Consider the following 17,956-nt stretch of genomic DNA (forward strand, 5'->3'; position numbering starts at 1 on the left):
TCTATCTTTGAGATCAAGGATCAAGGAGATCAATTATTCGAGTCTTCTTTCTTTAGAGATGGTAAAACATCTACAACAGTAGTGAAAATGTGCTCTAGATGTAGAAAAAAATCCTGTCTTTTTCATCTATATTATTAAAGAGTTCTGTGACTTTTACATAGCCTTGGTAATGTGCGTGAGAACTGGTAGCTTCCCTTTATGGTTTAATTTGATCCAGCCAGAGGTATTTGCAAGCTGCCCAGCATAGTATCCATGAATAAAATAAAACAGAAATAATTAAAAAGATATAAAGAACAATAACCAGTGTTTACTTTTCTTTGTGTGTATTTTAAAAAACAATTAAACTTCTTTTTCTCCTCTTTGTAGATACACTATAAAGAAGAGTTTAAAAAATCTAAAGGCAAGTGCATATTTGTACCTGACACCCCGCAGCTAAAGCATGTGAGAAGCCTTGGTGCTTTTATTTCTGAGGTAAGATCTAAAAGACTGAAGAATTTTCTTGGCTTCTTATCCTTCCTAAAAACTCTTTCAGTTGAATACTGTGATTTTTAGCAGGGGAAGGATGGCTTATTTCAAATGATAATTCTGTTTAAAGCTGAAGTCACTTAAAAGGCTGTAATTAGCGTATACTGTCATGTGAATAATAATAATAATTTGGAATTACATGCCACTTTTATTTTGGGATTTGAAACTACTTTTTTAATTGTACTGAGCCAGTCCTAGCTATCCCATTTTATGTGTGGATAAACTGAGGAATAGGAAAGAAATTTTACTTTTTCTGCAGTGATGAAGTTTGCAAATTACGCCTGCGTGAAATTTCCCTGCTGTGGAGATTTCGCAGCCTGATATCAAACAGGAGGAGACAAGGAAAATGTTCCCATGTTATCAACCCTGTCCTCCTTCAGAAAGAGGCCTGGGGCAGACATTAGGTCAGTGCCATCTGTGGGTTGCCTGAATATCTATCATCTATCTATCTATCTATCTATCTATCTATCTATCTATCTATCTATCTATCATCTATATCTATATAATCTATATAATCTATATCATCTATATCTATATCATCTATATCTATTTGTATCATCTATCTATCTATCTATCTATCTATCTATCTATCTATCTATCTATCTCTGCATACCTGTGACATGTGCACACACACAGCTGTGGTGGCAAAGAAAGATCAACAGCTTCCAAAGTGTCAGAGCAGCATTTACTGCCAGCTCTTCATGTCCCAGGCACAAGGTGCTGTAGGATTGCATCTCTGATTTTTTTCCACAGGCAAGAACAGCAGCAGAAGTTTCACCTGAGAGAGAGTGGCTTCTGTTAGGAATTGCTGGTTCTGAGTGATTTTTTTGTCACTATGGCCCTTTAAAAAAATTAAAATTTTGGTGCCTAATTTTTTGTGCTAGCTTTATGATTATAATAAAAAAGTTCCAGTGTTGCTGTCTGAGGTTACATAACATATACATTCTGAATTCTCTTTCTGATATACAACGATTTGCTGTGTGGCTTTCAATGTAAATGCATCTAATGAATACTTTTCTTGTATTTATCTTCCTGTTTTCTGAGGAGTGGCATGTCCCAAGGGAAAATCTGACGTAATTGCACTTTATAAGAGACAGACTATTGTAGTCTACAAAAATACAGTATATAGAGAGTATTTAATCCATCTGTCTGATTCTAGAGAATCTGCTGCTAATTATTAATCAAAGATTTAGAGATATAAAAATATTCTGAAATTTTAAGCCCTGTAAGTTTGATATTACCACGCTTTTGAGCACTCTGCCTGTTTATTGCAGCACCGAAGCCAATGATGTGATGGATGATTTATCTTGTAAATTACTGACCTCTAGTGTCCCATAACCTGTATTTGCAAATCTTGGACGCTGACATTGTTAACAGCATGGCAATTGCAGTGAAAAAGAGCCCTCTGTTTTGGGGAACAGCAACAAATGTTACAGAAAATTACCGATATATATACATATAATACATTTGGGGAATTAGCCTCTAATGAGGAGCTGTATATTACACAGTTAATAAGTGACATTAGATAGTATCATTGAAAATATTTTTGGCATTTGATTACTTTTATAGCAGAGTTGCTATTATTGTTTTATGAATTTGAAAGACTTAGATCTGAAGAAAAGCCTCACACGTTTTGAGCTATTTCTCTGGTATCTCTTGTAAAACTCCTTTGTGAGGAGCTGCCAATACTGAATACTGGAGGAAACACAGGATAAATAAAATGTAATTTAAAAATGAGACTGTAATATGAACAGATGAAACAGAAACGATGGCAGACATGCTAACTTCAATGTTTCTCTCCTTTCTAGCTGCAGTTAATTGCTGATACTTAATAGTTGGTAGAATATTTATAGTTGACCTCTCACTCCCATGGTGCAGGACTCTGGAAAAGAGAAAGAAGAAAAGTAATTTTTGGATTTGAAAATGATTTGAGAAAGGATAGAAAAAATTGCCTTGCTTATTTAATTTTGTATTTCCACCAAAATTATTGAACTTAATTAGGAGGTATTTTGCATCGCTCTGTGAATTAGCCACATGCCGATAAAGTATTATTTAAAGACGTTTTATTTGGAAGTTAATGATAGCATTAATTTTTTCCAGTTCTGGTCTGTGCCATTTTACTTCCTAGAAAGAAGTAGTATGTTTACTGTATCTTCATTTTTATTTTTATTCATTGTGTCACCTTTTTCTGCCCTGTAGGTGAAATATAAAGGAGCTGCTAAGAAAGACCTTTCCAACTCCCTTTATCAGCAGATGCCAGCCACAATTGACAGTGTATTTGCGAAAGAACTAATGCACCTTCAGAGCAAGGTACAACTTTAGAATTGCAAAAATGATTTTTAGATTAATTGTGTGTCAAACTAAATACACTTTGAACAAAATATTTGAGCAGACACTTGATTGTCCACTTGATTTATTTGGGTGAGCTTATCACCAGAGTTTATCACCGTAACTCCTTAACTTCCAAAACTACTGATTTTTAAAATGCTGAGAATTTTACTTACGTTTATTAAATATACATTTAAAAGCTGGTAGTGCATTCATCAATCCAATGAAATCCATGAATGCAATGAGGTATTACTGAATTCAGTGACATTCCATGGTTCTTATTAAATGAATGAATCTTATATAACTTTTTCCAGTTGGGTGTTATATTAACTATATAAAAGGTTTGATGCTGAAGGCAAAATAAAAGAAAAAACTGCTTCAATGACTTCTAAAGGCAGTGGTAGCAGTAAATGCATTTCTGATGATCTCCATACTACTACTTACAACAAATTTAATAGAATTAAAATATGAAATGAAGTATATTGAACATAGTGTAAAGCTTATAAACAACCGGTAAAATAGTAGATTCTGGTTCAGTTGCCTTCAAGAGCTCAAAAATATAATACTCTAAGAGTAGGCAGGTGACCCTTCATGTCCACTGACCTCGGTGGAATTGTCAATGTTGAGTGTGTGTAATATGAATATGAATGAGGTTACAGATTTTCATTGTTACTCATGAGAATTACATTGGATAGATGGTCATGGCTTTCTGTCCACCAAGAATTTCCATGGTTTTCTTGTTTTTACTTTCTCCTCTCTTAAAGATATCAACTATATATAGTTTAAAATAGCCAGTGCGTGAAGGGAACATGCTTCTAATCCATAATATTGATTGTATCTCAATATGATTTCTTGTAATGCAGTGATACTTTTTCAGACAAAGGAAAATATTAATAAAAAAAGGACTGAAATTTCAGGACAGCTTGTGGAGAAATGTTTTGGTATAAAGCATTATGTTAGTCGAGGCTATATGAAGCAAATATAATAACATATTTTTAGTTTTCAGAGTTTGAAAAGGAACATATATAGACAAATTAAAGCACCACAGTAGCTGAAATGACATTTATGTGACATTTCATTTTAAAGTGAGTGATTAGAGGAATTACAGTAAAAATAAATTGGGAATTAAACTTGTATAACATTTTTAAGCTATTAGCTTGATTTATAAAATATTAGTTAACTGTTTTGCCACAGATTTACTCCTAAATTCATTCCAAATTATTGCATTCTACATTAGCTTACGCAAATGAGGTTAATTAACATTGATGATGTGGCAGAAAAGATAACTGAAACTAAAAACGAAACCATTGGTTCCTCAAAAAACCCTTTTAAGAAGAAGACTGACATTTTTATTTGGTAGTTTTTGAAGGTTTTATTCAATCATCCAACAGTTCTAGAGAAAAAAATATGCATATAGGGTGAGTTATATTTAAGCAGAAATTTTTTCCCATAAAATTCATACTATCCCCTTAGGAGTAGATGCATTATAAATCATAATATACCATAAAACTTAAAGATATGCTGACACATTTTTCCAACTTGTGGTTTACTGCTGCAATGGACCTGAATTTAATACTACTTTGAGAGAGATCTCAGGGGATTTTCTAGTGAAAAATCTTCTCCACAGTATTCAAATCTAATCCACATTGTGGCTATCACTGCAGTACCTAAGTAGCTAATACAAGGATTTCAGATTTCAGCTGGGTCAGGATATGGCAGAGGGGTTTTCTGCTGCATCTGTCTAGCTGGGATTGTGAATTTATAGGTCATCACTTCAGGAGGAGACTACAGATATGCCATAGGAAGGAGAGTGAACAGCACCAGCTGGCCATTGCACCAGCTCTGCTCCAAGAAGGCTGCTGTAAACACAGAATTGCAGTCTGGTCCTGACTTATAGTAACTTGATTTTAAAATAGGTGCTGATTTCCCGAGAGGTGGAAAATATGAGTATGTGCTCTCCCTACCCACATTAGAGCAAATTTGCACCTTTGACTCACTTTTCATGATTTTTAGATGCCATGCTGGGCTGGAATGCTTTTGTGGGCAGATCAAGCAGGACTCCTCTTGCTCCGTGATTCTGTGTTCTTGGCAGGATCCACAGCCTCATACGCTGGGCAGGTGCATTGGGACTAGAGGATCGTGAAAGAAAGCAAGCCCCTGATTTTCCCCAGTGCTGCCCTCTGGCACATGCTGGGGTGCTTCTGGCAGAGGATCTCCTTGCAGAGGTGTGTCCTCTGCAAATGGGCTCTCCCACGATGCAAAAGGTGCTCCTGAAATGGTGCTGCTGTGCTGCTGCTGCCCAGCAGCCTTGTCTTCAGCCTGCCTTTATCTAGCCCAGTTTAGTCATTTGATACCCATTTCAAATTACACACATGATTTAGGAACTTGGAGACAACTAGGGGAAATTTCCTGTTTTTCTCAAAGAGTTATACCCCACCTAGAGCTGCCCTGCACTGTCCTGTCCAGAGCCAACAGGCCACAGCACCACTGACTGTTTTTATTCTTTAACTCATGTGGCAATTGTCAGTGATTTCAGCAGAGGCAGGATCTCCTCCTTCAGGGGTCCTGCCATGCAGTGTCAGTACTGACATCAGGAAATTGTTGTAATGGAGGGTACAGCACCCTGACACATGTGGTTCTCTTCCTGTGGAACCTCTTCCCCATATTAGCTGTATTGAATCATGCTCAATTCTCTCTTCAAGACACTCAGGAAAACCTGGCACAAGACTGCCTGCTGGCTTTTGCATGCAACCCTTGTTTGCTCTTTTGTGTTTATGTAGAACTGGCATGAAGAAGGAAATAAATACCCATAGAGAATGACAGCTATCCAAAACTGACAAAAAAAATCCCAATGCTGTTTATGGGAAAACATGTTTCAGGAAGATTAAAAAGGAAGTTTCACACCCCGACATACTTGGGTGGCTTTTATCAATTTAATTTTTTCCCCTCTTCACAGAAAGTTTGACTGTGGCCTTTTAAATGGCTCTCTTGAGAATGAGCAACCAGATTTTCCTCCCTCTCTCACTTTTGTCATAGTTGTCCTCAGAGTAAGCTAGAAAGAGGAGAAGTAGGAGAAGTCCCTGTCATCACTGAATTACTTCACTCTTCTTACCAGCCTACAAAGCTCTCACCAATTTCCCTGTTTTCTGCAGTGAGAAAATAAATTTGGTGAGAGCAGTCTAGGCAGGAAGACTTCATTTTGATTTTTCTGCAAGGAAATGTAAATTTTTGGAGAAATTGCAATATTTTTGTGGGAAATATTGCTGAAGGAAAATTTCTGATCATTGCTAGCTCTGTGCTAAGTCTTTTTCTTGTCTGAAGATCAGTGTGCTGAATACTTCCTTATGTAAAACAATATTTTTTAAAATAAGGTGTCAAAAACAATGATAAAGGTATTTAAAATTGCTTGGGGGAAAACAGTGTTGAAAAAAAGTAAGCACTTCATCACTTTTTTCATCACTTTATTTCTGCCATAAGAAGTGATTGCACTGTTTTTCTTATCTAAAAGGGATAATCTAAAGCAAACTGAAGGCAGTTTAATTTTCTACTTTGCACAGGGCAATATCTCAAAGAGTCAATGTTGAACAGTATTTCCTGTTTCTTTATAAAGGCGATGAGCCCAGAGAATCTTAAGCAGTGTTTTCAACTTCCAGAGGAAGTTTCAGAGGGTTTTTTTAAATGACAATAAAAATTTTGTTGTTTATCGCATCATTTCCAATCATATTGCACATTATCAAATTGTTTTATGTAATTTTTCAGGTTTGTTTAATGGTAGGAAATGTCATATTCAATATTTCCTCTGTTTTATGGTGGCAGACATTAGTCTTCTGGACTTCTATAGTTCTGTTTTGCACAAATATATTGGATAATCTAGTTCTCTATATGGAGATTAGTGTGACATTTTTGGTCTTGAACATTTCCTCCTACAAAATCCTACTTTGTGGATCTTAAGTTCAGAGCACATCTTACTGAATATAAAGGGAAATATAAAAATAAAAATGTAATAGTGTCTAATGTATGCTTAAACAGGGGGTCAGTCAGAGCTAGGTCAAAAGAGCACAAAACCTTCCTTAATGCAGCTTCCTATTGACACACTGGTGTAAAAGAGAGAAGAAAAATTAAAAATGAGTACTTACAAATTGGTTCAATCTGAATTCATACCTACTTAAATAATTGCCTTGTATTTCTCAAGTTAATAAATGGAACCACTACAGGGTAAAGGTTATGTCAGTGACCTATAATGCTTGATCTCTGTGTAGAGTGGTTTCGTATGTAGGTTTGATAAAGGACATTCAGTTTAGCTAAAACTTGAAAATCAATATGAGTAGAGAAATAAATATATGCATACTAACCTGTAAAATAATATTGATGAAATAATTATAAATATTTTTTTATGCTTAATTGGAAGCGATTTACAAATCTAGGAATAGTTCTGCACTAAACTGTCCCAAATTAAACTAGACAGCCATTGAACCCCTCCTAGCCTAGGATTGCATCAAGACTACTTCAGTGAGTTAATGAAAATAATGGGAAATGATAGGAAGAACAGATGCCAAAGCAAGTGAAATGTTTCTACATTAAGCTAAAGAAATGGTCATCTTTTCCCAAAACAGCAGATACTCATAATTTCTGTTAAATTTCTCATGCTGAGAGTTGATGTGTTACTGTGTTTTCATATCTTGGTTACATAGGCCATTCACCAGGGGAAAAATAGAGCTGTTGAACCAGCAAAATGGCAATGTAACAAAATATCTGTAAATGAGTAGATTTTGGAAGTAACTGCACGGGTCTTCTGTTCAAAATGGCATTAAGTGGAGAACATCTTAAAAGTGACAGTGTAAGCAAGGAGAATTAGAAAAAGAGTTTTTGTGGCGCATGTCTGTATTGTAATTACACTTTTGCGGAGAACAATTTGTTAGTGGTGCTTTAGTGGCGTTAAAGATTATGAGCTTTCCCATTTGCAAGATGTAACCAGTGTAGGGCTCTTTGTTTCGCTGTTGGTTGTGTTTGTTCCTGCAGAGGGCTGACTGCCTTACCCTGGATAAGGAGCTGGCACATTTTAAGGTTCCTGATTTGATACTTTTGTTCACATAGTAGCAGTACAAAAATACCCTTCCCCCCCTTCTTGTCTTAATCTCTCAGCCTGTATATCATTTTGTAATCTGAGCTAGTCAGGGCAGATACTAACATATTGCTTTGGGCACACTACTCTGTAACTCAGATGAAATCTTGCTTTAAACAAAAACAGATACAGCATTTTCTCACAGTTCTAGTGTCCTGTCCTAAAAGAGTCTGAATCTCTGTAGTTGAGAGTTTCTGTCTCAAAATTTCACAGTGTTCTTTTATTGCTATCATGGGTTTTCGTGTCAATCCTTTTCCTCCTAATCAGCTTTCTATCTTATTTAATACTTGCCGTCTTCTTATGGATTATTTTAATGCTTGCTCATGAGAGTATTAGAAAATGAATTTTCTTGATGGTTGCTACTTTTTAGGCATCAAAACTTGGTGAATTTTCCTTAATATAAGCCTAAAAGCTTCTGACAAGGATAAGTGTAAGATGAGCTTTTCAGGCAGTTGCAGTATGTGAATGTGTGTATGTAAGTATAACACTGTGCAGTGAAAGATGGATGAATGCCCAGCATTGAGTTCCGTTTCTATTATAAAAGTAAAGGTGTTTATAAAGTCACAATTCAATTCCATTTTCATTTACCATGATGACAATTGAATGTAAATACTGGTTTGTTTTTTTTTTTTTTGGTGAACTGGGGCTAAGTCAAAATATGTATTGTGCTGATAGTTTCCCAACAGTGGAAGAAATAGAACTTTGGGCAATGGAAATGGAAAACTGTTTATGACAAATTCATGAAATATTTTTTTTTCTGAAAATGGAGAATAATTATATAGCTGATAGCTTCAAGTGTGTTTAAAAAAAACCCACCTTTCGCTTGTGCTTTTCCCTGGGCTGTCTTCTCACCTTGTTAAGCTTCATTTTCTGTTTTTGTGTATTACTATTTCTTTCCCCTGCTTACCCTTGCGTCTGTCCCAATAACAGATGCAGAGAAATCTGTCTGCTGACTATGCCTCATATGTCTCTGTTTTGGGTGGAAGCTGCTCTCATTTCAGTGTTCTGGTTCCATTAAGGAGCTTAATTATTTATTAAGTTTCTTCCTGAAACTTACTATGCCACTAGGTTTAACCTAGCTCATGTTGTTATACCTGCTCTTCTCAGGTCACAAAAGTATAATGTTGCTCTTTTCAGGTTCTCTATAAACAAAAACATGATGCTGAGAAAGGATTTTCAGACTATGCACGTATGAGGGAACCTCCAGATGTTAAACATGCCATGGAAGTCAGTAAACACCAGAGTGATGTAAGTACTTCCCCATCTGAAATGAGTGTGCTTGTTTTTGGTAGATACATCTGTTACAGCTTACTGAAATGAATTGGGCATAGAATATTTCCATATTTCCTTAGTTGGTGTTTTTTATAAATTATTTGCTCTGAAGTAATTTAGGACATGGTGAGTGTATAAAATGTGCTATGGGTAACAGGATGTGAATTTTATTCTGAACTGCAGTGGAAAGTGGTAGTTACTGTTTATCAGTAGTAACTAGGTGCTATCACTTTGAAATAAAATTGCAGGCACAGGTTTTCTGAATTCACTTGTAGCTACTTTTAAAGTGTATAAAGTTCTTTGTTTAAATGAACACCAGTGTTGTTTCAGTGTCTTAATCTGCCAATACTTGGATAGTTCTTCAAGGGTGCTGTATAGAGGAGCTGTGAGTGAGCTGTGTGTGCCCTGCACTTGCACGCTTTTATGCATAAGAATAAGTTTGTTCCTATCTCATTAATATATATCAAATGAATTTTCAAAAGAATTGAATAGATTAATATATTATTTATTTTTACAGAATTTGAGTCATAATGTCCAGTTCGATGCCTGCTCTGGTTTATACCACTTGACCAAAGTATTTGTTCTTGTAGTTTTATTTAGGTAACTTACAAATAATTAGGAGTACTTAGCAATATTTTGAAAGTTGATCGCTTTTTTTTTCAGCTGCTTGTTATTGTCTTGAAGTTCTGAAGGTTTTCACAATATAAAAGCCTAATAATGGTATTTACATTTTTTATTAGAATCAAGTCAGGTTTGATTTCATGATTAGCTCAATGCATCGTTACTTGGGGCAGATTATTAGTCTTGAATGATACAGACAGAACTTTGAAGAAAAATTTATGTTAGTTTTGGATTTTGTAAAAGCTTACTTGTGAGAAAACAAATTTTAGGAGAAGATTGTTTAAAATTATGATACCATTTTAAGGGGCACACAAAGCTTTTAAGATAGCTGATGTATAACCTTAAAAGTTATGATCCAGTCCCATTCTTGTTTAGGTAACCAAATTAATTGAAGTAGGCATGTCATTTTACAACTCTTTTTTCTTAGATAAATGAGATGTTTATTTGCTGCTAATAATGTAGACAATGTAGCTTGGGTGTTCATTTTAAATTACCTTAAATTTACCCTATATTCCCCTACTAACAGTGCAACAAACACTCAGGTTATATAGGCTGTAAACTAAATGTCAATGCTAGATGTATGTCTGTGTGCAGAATCTTGACAGCTGGTTGCTGATTAAAAGGCTGCTGGAAAACTTCAGGGAAGCATTATGTTTGAAGAATAACTGTTTCTTCTGCTAGGAAATACCTGCAATGAAATTCCCAGCAGTAATTTGTAACCTGCCTTGATTAGAGAATTCCTTCTTCCTGTCAAACACTGTCCATTTCTGCTGCTGGAAGCATCAGGGTGTCACACTGACAGAGCAGAGGAACTGGGAACATCAATGTCTCTCCCCAGAAGCAAGAGGTTTTTTATTTACCTAGCAGTAGGAATGATGGTGGACTGCTAGGAAAGGAAGTAATGCTGGAAAGAGAGATGTGAGTCCCTCTCAGAGAAGGTGGTGGGACTAGGAGGAATATGAGACAAGTTCCTGTAGCAAATTCATCATAGTTTGAAGATTAATATGCTAGTGCAAAACCTATTCCCCTTCTACAGCTGTGTATCACCTGCTAATAGAATTAAGGAGAGCAGGTTACAGATGTGAGGAGAAATGAAATTCAGTTGTTTCATCTTTCACCCTTAAAACAAGCAAAAAAAAATAAAAAGGAAATGAAGGAAAACATGGGAGGGAAGTATGTTTTGATAAATGAGAACTTTTAACAGCATATTAGAAATAAGGAAAAGATATGAGGGAAGTTATTTTCAGCCTGAGCAAACTTCAAAAAATCAAATAAGTCATCCAAATCCAACACAAAACTCTAACCAGTTATTTTAATGTGTTTAAGAACAGATGCTTTCTGGTTGCTCATGAATAGCTGCAGTGCAATGGGAAAATACCCATCACGCATAAAGGAGCACGTTATGTAAGGCTGGTCATTGCTCAGCAGAATCACACAGCTCTTGTGGGTGATATTTGGGCATCGTGCTGAATAGCTGTGGATTTCTTCTTTTGTAAATGCAGGCTTAATTAAGAACCATGTGAGTTTTCATCTTGGAGTCAGAACACAGAACAGTGAGCATCCCAAAGGTGAATCATTTGTCTTTCCAAACTATTTCAGGCTATCTGTGTAATCATAGCTTTGCAAGTGCAGAGAAAAAGAGGGGAAACTACTGGGGAGCTGGAAGGACAAAGCTCTTTTATCCTCCATTCAGTACAGTTTACCTGTGGGAGCAGAACACATGTTTACCTACAATGCTCTGCCAACTCAATTCAACCTTTACATGGAGGGTTTGCATCTAATAGGATTAGGATGTGTTTAAGACTATTTACTCAGCCTTAAAATGAGGCTGACATTTCTACTCAACTCTGTGAAACGTGCAATTTCCTTTAAAAATTAAAAACTGTATTCAACTTATCATACATTTGTGCTGACATTTTGAAATTGTCATGTGCTGGAGGCCTTCACACCACTTTGAATATCATTAATATGTTCTGTATGTTTGGGCAGAAACTGGGTAACAGGGAAATACTGTAAAATCTCCTGAACAATGTGATCATGTATAAGAAAATAATTTTTTCTCTTTTTTATACTTAGACTGAAGAAAATTGCTCTCAAATGAACACAAGTGACTTTTCTTAGGACAGGAAATATACTATAAAAAGAATTTAAATACTACATAATGCTTGAAGGGAAGCAGGTTTATCCAAACCAGAGTACTTTTCTCAAGAAATTGTGTTTGTGTTTTGTGAAGTGAATGTTAATGATGTGACTTTGGCACACAAAGCCATTTTCAGAAGAACATAGTAGAGACCATCAGCCTACTTTGTCTGTGTTTAGCTGATCAGTTAACTCATTTGGAAGTTTCCTAACTTGGGACCAAAACAAAGTGGTAGTCTTGAAACAATGTTATGTCACAAAACAGAGTTTTGTTTCTGTGTGTCTGAGTATCTTGTGAATGGAAGGATGTAGTTGAACAGTGAAATTACATGACAGCTAAATTTCTAAAGCAAAGAAATCACTTGCTATGTTGTGTCTATGTGGAAGCTGCACTAGCATTTGATGAAGGTACTCAAAACTGTGCATCATAATTTTGTCTGTTCCACGACCTGGTCCATTACTGGGCATTTTGAATAAGAAAACAATGTTAAATATTACAGCAGTATAAATGTTCTGGTTCGTTAAAATGACTGATTCTCTTCACAACATTACATGGTATGAAATAAGGATGTGGTGTTCTGATTTTACAGCTAAGAAAACCACAGTACACTCATCTGTGGATATTTAAAAGGCAAGATTGCACATCTGATTTTAAAGCCCTGGTATCTTTTCTCTTATAGTTTTCTACAAAACAGTGCTTTTTTAGAAATATTAATTGACAGTTGGGCAAACTTCTGATGTATATGTATACACTTTCCACTTCACATGAGGTCAGTAATGATAATTTATATGTTTCACTCACCATCTAAATTGGAATATTTAAGATGTCTATATTGTCTTAGGAGTAAGTTGTTTTTCCTGTTCAGGATATCGTGCAGTCACAATCCACACACACAAAAAAAATGCATTCTTTCTGATAAGATCAAATCAGCAGATCTTAAACTGGATGTGCTTAAATACCATCAGTAACACCCAAATTTTAATGTTTGTTTTGATGCAGATCATGGTGAAGTCAAGCTTCTCCTGGCTCTCTGTTCAGTATCTGTTTTAGAAAAATCACCTTTCATTGACTAACTTTCTGCTGACAGTGGTTGTCAACAGTGGGTCCCCCTGGACCACTTTCAACTGGTGCTGAAAATGATGTTTACTCTTGATGTAATTGGGACCAATCAATTTTAAGGCCCATTACTGGAAAGGATGACTGCATCAATCTGTAATGGGCCAGAAATGTGTTTGTCTCTTTTACACAAGCCGGAAAACAGTTTTCAACATCATTTGAGTAGGAATTAGAAAAGCAGTTGCCAATGATGATTGTCACCAGCTAGTCATTTTCTTAGTGTTGATGGACCCCGAAGTGTAGATGAGAGGAAAGAGGGCAGAGACACAGCTGACAGGCCATTAGTTAGTGGACTTAACAGCTATTAGAAAATGCTAATCAGGGACAAACAGTAAGAGACAAATTCTTGTGCAGACAGGTGTGCCCAACTTCTTGCTAAATCCTTAAGAGGGCAAAATGTGTTCATAGCTGCTTGTGCATATTTTAGTAATTTATTATGTATTGTTTGGAACAGCTTTGTTATTGGAATAAATGAGGAGATAAAGAATTTCAGGAAAGGTCTGAATCTCTTAAACCCAGGTTTGCTTGGCTCAAGTTGCTATTTATTGATTGACAGTCTGAGATGTTTTGTTAGAAATCTGTTTGCTTTATGACACTGAAGTGCATTCCAGTGGTATCCATGTAAGGCTAAGCACCTTCCAGACCCTACTGGAGTACCTAGATCAGCATGTTTATCCTCAGTGGACCTTATGCATTTTATAAGAGCTCGAGGTTTGGCCCTATTAAAATCAGTCCACTAATTATGAGCCGGCCCTGAATATTCTCCATGCTTTGCAAAAACCGGTTGCAGTTCAGAGTATGTAATCACATTTGGGATTAAAAATGAGAAATGATTTTGCCAATTATTGCTTCACAGAAAAATTCAACAATGTAACCCACCGTTACAATGTAACAATTTTCATTGTAATTTCAAATTGGGTAGCAACTCACTTTAAATGTAGTTGGTGTCTGTAATTTACTGTTTTCAGCTTCAAAACTCATGATGGTACATTTTTTTCCCTTTTAGTTGCTCCTTCTTACTCTCTTGCATTTCCCACCAGTCTGCTCCAACTCTCCATCTAGGTCTTTCACTGCTGCTCTGAAATTGTTATCTCAGTTGCTTTTCCTATGCAAAAGCCAGCTGGAACAAAATTTTTGTAGGCCTGTGGTCCTCATGAAGTGGAGCAATTTTTGAGCCTTTGCTGATAGTTTTTTTGGTGGAGCCTGAGCAACCCTTTGAAGTGAAGATTGAGTAAGGGTGTCATGTAATGCCTGGAAATTCCAGCCGGGGTATGAGGCTCTTGGCTGAACCAGCTCAGGACAAAAGAGGGCTCCTCCTCTGGGTGCTTCTGCTGTTTCCTTTCTTTTGCTGCTTTCCCCCCCTCGTGGGCTTCTTCACTTTCCATCTTCTGATGCCCATGGGTGCACACACCAAGCCACTTGCTTTGCCCTGTCTACATCTGTTCCCCTGCTCTCTCAGAGTAGCTCTGGTTTTACTGTTCTAACGTAGCACTATTAAAAAAAAAAAAAAAAATCACTAGAAGGAACAGAATAGCAGCTGTGTAATAGAGGCCAGCACAGTGTCCCAATGGGAGAGGGTCAGCATCCAGGGATTGAGGTTATTCAGGAAATGGGAAACATATTTTTTCTTTCTTTGGCCTACCTCTGACAAACTACTGTTCTGCTGCATAACATTTTTATTCTCACTGGAGTATGACAAGCTGCAGAATGGAGCAAATATATATTGCAGACATTTGTAAAATGCTAGATGACTTACCCTCAGACATAAGTAATAGGTATACTGGTTTGGGTGCAGGAAGAATAATAATTCACTCAGGGAAAGATACAGCAATTGGCCTTGCATCTAATATAATTGGAAATGGTGAAATATAAAGGACTGTCACTGTCTTATTTCTCCCCCCCTTCCTTTCCCTGAAATTAACCACAATCCATTATTTCATGTACTATATGATCATGCCATTTGGGAGCAATAAGTGACCACATTTCCTCAACTTTATCACCACTGTTCTTGATTCTCTGATGTTAAATTCACTACATTCCTAATTTCTATTTTGAGCACATATGCTGGCCTTTAATTTGCAATTTACATGGATCATAGGGTGCTATTCAGAAACCTGTTTCTGCTGCCTTTGTGGTTTTCACCTCACCTCATGTGGTCATTAGGATGAACAGCATATAATTAACTAAATTCATGTAAAGTCCTGAATTGCAAATGCTTCTCTCTACCTCTAGTTTCTTAAAAATTAGAGAAAATCTAAACATAACTAAAACGAAAGTTCCAGTGGTTTTTTACCAGCTGTAAGAGTCAACTTCTGTTTTGTATGTATGTGATAATTTGGGCTGAATCTATCAAATCTATTTATTTGTTTCTTTTATCAGTGATTACACTTGTGTATCATGGCAGATTAAAAATTATAAGATCTATTGTGGGCAGGCAGCCAACAGTGAAGCCTGTTTAGCTTGTCTGCTTAGCTGAAGCCATATGGACACAAAATTACTTTCCTGTTGCATGTGAAATATTTGCCAAAGAGTAAATTTTTTTCCTTTTCTTTTTGCAATGCCATTTCTATAAAGTACATTTGTCACTGACTGCTGCGGTTTATGAGTTTGTTGCATTGTACCCAGAGTGAAACTTTACGTTGGAAATAGGACCAGAGGTTATAATGAGAAACTTCAAGCTGAGAACTTTCTTGCTGGTGAAATACTATCTTGAGAGGTTAATTAACTTTGTGAAGTGACAAAAGAAAATCTGAATGATTGCCCAGTAAAGAAGGAACTATTCTTTTACTTTCTATTTCCTCTAAACTTTATTTTGTGTTCTCCAACTTTTGTGTGAAGCTTCAATTTGTCTGACACTTTTGAATATCAGAGACAGAATACCATTAAGAATAATTCAGTAAGATAGCCCTTGGAAATTGGCTTAGATTGGCACATGTGTTAGAGTAAGAAGGAGTTCACAAACCTTGAATAGGGAAAAGAAGAATAATTTGTGGAGTTCTCTAATGTCCCTGAGGTCTCTGCTGTTCCCATGATTGCTTTGCTAAACGGAGAATGTTTGGAGTCTCCTGTCTGTGGTTGAGCCTTCTGGCCAAAGTTTTCTGAGCCCATTAATTGTGGTAGTGGCATTTGCACAAGCAGAAAGAGCCACTCGTGTACTCAGCATGCTGGAATACTCAGCCTTCTTGTTCCCATGATTGTGCAAAGGAGCAAATAAATGGCGTTGTGGGCATGCTGAGATGGAGTTGTATCAATGAGTTACATACAAACGACATGTTTGTCTAGTACTGAGAAGGAAACTCACTATGACAGAATTACAGTTTCTCTTCAGTGTACCTGCAATCTCCTAGGCTGCAGTGCTCAGTATCAGAGCAGGGGTTAGTTTGTATTAAAAGTGGGTACAACATAGGAAAAAAATCTATACTCTTAAAATTTCTCTGAAATTTTATGATAAAACCTAATATTTTTGTCCTTGCAATGCTTTAATTTTCCTCTATGCTTCTAAGTAAAACCATTTTTCTTTTTCAAATTGTACTTTATGCTTCTGAATTTCTTCCTTACTGTGTTACCTTGTGTGTAGGTCTTTACCTTACAATCCCTGTCAAGGCAGAACTCTGTTGGAAAAACTTAAGTGGAGTTCTATTTAGTTTGATGTCTGATTTGACAGGTCATTCAAAGCTGATTAAAAAATCAAACTTTATTGTTTATTTTAAACAAAACTGTGGGTTTTTTTTGACAGGTATCCTATAAGAAGGATGTGCAAGATACTCATAGGTACACTGAAGTGCTGAACAGACCAGATATAAAGAAGGCAACTGAGATAACGAAGATAATAAGTGATGTATGTTCTCCTTCTACTCTCTTTATATTTTTTTAGATATTAATTTTTAAATTCTAATTTTGATCAGTTTTTTTAAAATGTTGCTGGAATTCTCAAATGTCTTGAACAGAAAACCTGCACCCCCAAATCTAATATGGAGATTTGATTAAAAGAAATCCAAACATAACCAAAACAAACCAGTCTTGCCTGGCAAGCTAGTAAGCTATGGAATTCTCCTTTTTAGATATTGACAGTATGATCTTTGCAATTATTGGTAATTGATGTAAAGACAACATGAAAATTGCTAAAGTTGATTTTGTTTCAGCTTTATGCTATATTGCCCTTCAGAAGACATCTCAAACCTTTTTTTACCTTGGTGTGAGAGAAGCTGGGATCCCAGGATACCCCTTACTTTTCCCATGTCAGCCAGCAGCTACAGGAAAGTGCAATTCCCTGCTGTCCCTCCAAGAGCTGTGCAGATGCTGCCTCTTCCATGGGGGGTTCTCCTCCCTGAACTCCCTTCTCAAATTCTTTGCCCTTCCACTGTGACCTCAGTTAATGCACAGGTGAAGGAGCAGTTTCAGAAGCAGCAGTGTGTGATGCAGTTTAGTATTTTACTGTAGACAAGTCAAACAATATATATACTAAAAGCCTTGTGTCAAGTTTTAAAGTAATTAATTAAATATGAGACTGACTAGACACATTCAGAGAGACAGATTAAAGAGATTGAAATTCACTTTTCAATATTCAAGATATTTTGTAAACCAAGAACTACTTCTGAGTATAACGTTCAACATGCAAGTTTACTAATTGCTGTTCAAGTGCTCTTAGAGTGGCTTTGGGACGTGTATTTCTCCCAGTCTGTTCTTATGATGTGTCCTTGCTGATTCACAATGCTTGAGTAATGCAAGAAGCCTATTTTAGGCAATGGCTAATGTAGTTTGTGGTATTGTAAAGCACCTATTGTTGATTCGTCTGTGTTTTTTTCTAATGCATTGTGGAAAAAAATTGCAGC

At 36.3% G+C, this 17,956-nt stretch overlaps 1 protein-coding gene across 25 annotated transcripts in view; it reads left to right on the forward strand.

Annotated features, from left to right (window-relative positions):
* Window positions 1-17,956, forward strand: part of NEBL (nebulette) — a 248,738-nt gene that overhangs the window by 163,316 nt on the left and 67,466 nt on the right. For 17 of the 25 annotated variants that reach the window (XM_088160688.1, XM_088160674.1, XM_088160666.1 and 14 more), the window contains 5 exons: window positions 367-471; window positions 2,725-2,835; window positions 7,873-7,917; window positions 9,113-9,223; window positions 16,861-16,962. The exons of 2 other annotated variants lie outside the window; for them this stretch is intronic. In XM_088160688.1, coding sequence (XP_088016814.1) covers window positions 367-471; window positions 2,725-2,835; window positions 7,873-7,917; window positions 9,113-9,223; window positions 16,861-16,962 — 474 coding nt within the window. Of the gene's footprint in view, window positions 1-366; window positions 472-784; window positions 930-2,724; window positions 2,836-7,872; window positions 7,918-9,112; window positions 9,224-16,860; window positions 16,963-17,956 lie in introns of those variants that run through there. 6 more of the 25 variants (XM_088160719.1, XM_088160701.1, XM_088160697.1 and 3 more) reach the window with 3 other exon arrangements.

Source organism: Sturnus vulgaris, chromosome 1 (assembly GCF_052056855.1).
Source record: "Sturnus vulgaris isolate bStuVul1 chromosome 1, bStuVul1.hap1, whole genome shotgun sequence".
NCBI classification, from domain to species: domain Eukaryota; kingdom Metazoa; phylum Chordata; class Aves; order Passeriformes; family Sturnidae; genus Sturnus; species Sturnus vulgaris.